Source organism: Cebus imitator, unplaced genomic scaffold, assembly GCF_001604975.1.
Source record: "Cebus imitator isolate Cc_AM_T3 unplaced genomic scaffold, Cebus_imitator-1.0 Scaffold109, whole genome shotgun sequence".
In the NCBI taxonomy this organism is placed as follows: domain Eukaryota; kingdom Metazoa; phylum Chordata; class Mammalia; order Primates; family Cebidae; genus Cebus; species Cebus imitator.
Window position 1 is genome coordinate 5,041,747 of NW_016107424.1, and position 2,941 is coordinate 5,044,687.

At 38.2% G+C, this 2,941-nt stretch overlaps 1 protein-coding gene across 2 annotated transcripts in view; it reads left to right on the forward strand.

Annotated features, from left to right (window-relative positions):
* The window catches only part of DPY19L4 (dpy-19 like 4), a 71,768-nt gene that overhangs the window by 60,334 nt on the left and 8,493 nt on the right, over window positions 1–2,941 (forward strand). For both annotated transcript variants that reach the window (XM_017538120.2, XM_037741876.1), the window contains one exon: window positions 2,166–2,298. In XM_017538120.2, the coding sequence (XP_017393609.1) occupies window positions 2,166–2,298 (133 nt within the window). The remainder of the gene's footprint in view (window positions 1–2,165; window positions 2,299–2,941) is intronic.

Here is a 2,941-nt window from a genome sequence, read left to right on the forward strand (position 1 = left end):
GATCTCTTGACCTCGTGATCCACCCGCCTCGGCCTCCCAAAGTGCTGGGATTACAGGCTTGAGCCACCGCGCCCGGCAGAAAGCATGTCTCTCTTACCTTCATCTCTTGGTCAAAAAAAAAAATCTCCCTTCTCAATTTATAGCAATGGGCCTGAATTCATGTAGGTTTATAGTTTGAAATTATACTTATCTAATATAATTTGAAATTATATTTGTCTAAGAAACCTCAAATTAAGAAATTAGCATTAAAAGTAGTTTGGGGTTGGTCTGGAATGGTTGACACAACCTCAACTCATGTTATGCAGGATTCCATAAGTAAAGTTTCATGCAGGTAAGCTCTGAAATTTTAAAACACATAAACAGTTCAGTACATCTTGTGATAAATAGCAGAAGCAGACCTCTAGCTATTTCTGATAATAAAATTTGTGTCATTTAGGATTTGCTATATAACAGAGTGCCACAAAACTTTGTGGCTTACAAACAATAAGCATTTGTTATTCCACACCATCTTGAGAATTAGCAGAGTTGGGGTGCTGGGGAGGAATCTTTGGGTCTGAGCCAGTTCCACTGGGACTGGATAGTCTGGCATGGCCTCTGTCACAAGTCTAGGGTTGGCTAAGTGTCAGCTGGGGGGATCAAATTGCCTTGGGCCTCTGTGTCTTCATCTAGCAGGTTAGCTTGGGCTTGTTCACAGGGTGGTATTCATAGAATTCCCAAGAGCGGCAAGAGAGGGCAAATCTCTATGTCAAGCATGTTTTAAGTCACTGCTTATACGGTACTTACTGCTGTCCTATTGGCCAAAACAAGTCACATGGTTAAGACCAGTTCCCTCCAAGAACGTGACCATAGGGAGAGGAATCATTGTGGATTTTGTAACCAGTCTGTTCCATGGATGGATACTATGAAATAAATACGTTGAAATTTATTAAAGACATAAAAGAAGACAAGAAAACATGAAAAAATGTTGAAATACTATCAAAAAAGACAAGAAAAATATGGGAAAAAAAGACAAAGTGTTTCTAGAAATTTAAAATAGGTTTATAGAAATAAGAATAGGTTTAGTATAATGTCTTGTTACTATAACATACCTTCTATTTTATAAAAATAGTTTTCTTTAGATTACCCTTAACTATTGCCCATTAATTCTTTTTGTGAATTCTGTTTGCTATTGTGGAACACTGCCTTGTGTTGTCATTAACAAAAGAAGTTGCATCTCTGTATGATTTGCCACATATTTTCAAAGACAGCAAAGGCCCAAACAATTACATACTGAACATGTACATTACTGTCATACAATTACTGTGTTTTATATCTGTTTCCTCACTATTGAGGAAAGTGGCCATATGCCGTCTCTTTATTTCGATAGCCTGGCACTATCTCTAGCACATAGAGGTGGGCACATACTGTTAAATGCAGACAGTGAATAAATAAGTGAATGTATATTAGATCAGCCCTTTGGGACCTGTGTGTAGGTTTCCTGCCTTGCAAATAGCATCTGTCTGGGACTTTGAATAATGATTCAGAGTAGAGAAGTCCTACATGTTATGTCTGGAGACAAACACATGGGTAAAGACAGAGAAGGAGCAGGAGGAGAGATGGATTTGGAAGGAGTTGGGTTGTAAATATTTGCAAAAGATGGAGTTGAGAATTCACAGTATCACCACTGAGCTAGCCACCTGACCGGGCGTGGTGGCTCACGCCTGTAATCCAAGCACTTTTGAGGCCAAGGCGGGCGGATCACCTGAGGTCGGGAGTTCAAGACCAGCCTGACCAACATGGTGAAACCCCGTCTTAAAAAAAATTAAAAAATAAAATTTAAAAAAAAGAACTAGCCACCTTATCTAAAATAATATATTCTTGTTTCTATCCCCTTACACTTCAGTATTTTTAATCATATTATTATCACCCAATATATATGTCTACTGCTTATTGTCTTCCCCCTGCTCCCTCTTTTTAGAAAAGTTTCTGTATTTTCAGCAAAAGTACCTGGTGCATAGTTAAGTGCCCAGTTTTTTTTAATGAATCCATAAATGCAATGAAAACTGACATTGAAACTTAAATGTATAAACATTGTAAGTTGTCTGGTATTTCGGAGTTGATAAAGATCAATGATCTAAATAGTATATTTACCTTTTCAGTGTGTAAATCTTTATGATTCTTTGCAGAAGGCAAGCTCCAGTTGCAGCTGTGTTTGCAGGGAGTCCACAGTTAATGGGTGCGATTAAATTGTGCACTGGATGGATGGTGACAAGTTTGCCTCTTTACAATGATGATGATCTTCTCAAGAGAAATGAAAATGTAAGACATTTTGAATTCTGCATTTGGATCTGTTTTCCAGCACTTTGTATTTTAGCATAGTCTGCAGTATATATATGCTTCTATGTAGCTAAGAGAGTCCAAACAATTTTAGAAGAGTTAATTAACTTCCATTTTTAAAAACCTGTATAATTAATACATCCAACTAAGAGGAGACCCAAAATTAAAATATTAAGTTCTTTGTTTTATGAACAGTATTGATATATTTCCAGGAAAAATACTTAATTTTCCACAAAGTATCAAGGGACCAATGTGTAATATTTCACCCAGGCTGGAGTACAGTGGTGCAGTGTCAGCTCACTGCAACCTCTGCTTCCTGGGTTCAAGTGATTCTCCTACCTCAGACTCCTGAGTAGCTAGGATTACAAGCGTGCGCCACCATGGCCAGCTAACATTCTTTTAATTCACCCAGGCTGGAGTACAGTGGCACAATCTCAGCTCACTATAACCTCCGCTACCTAGGTTCAAGCAATTCTCCTGCCTCTGCCCCCGAGTAACTGGGATTACAGGCATGCACCACCACAGCCAGCTAACATTCTTTTAAAAATATTGTCCTCAATTAAATTTTTGAAAGAAGACTGTCAATGAATGTCTTGGTACTGTACTGTTTTTCTCAGCTGAAGTT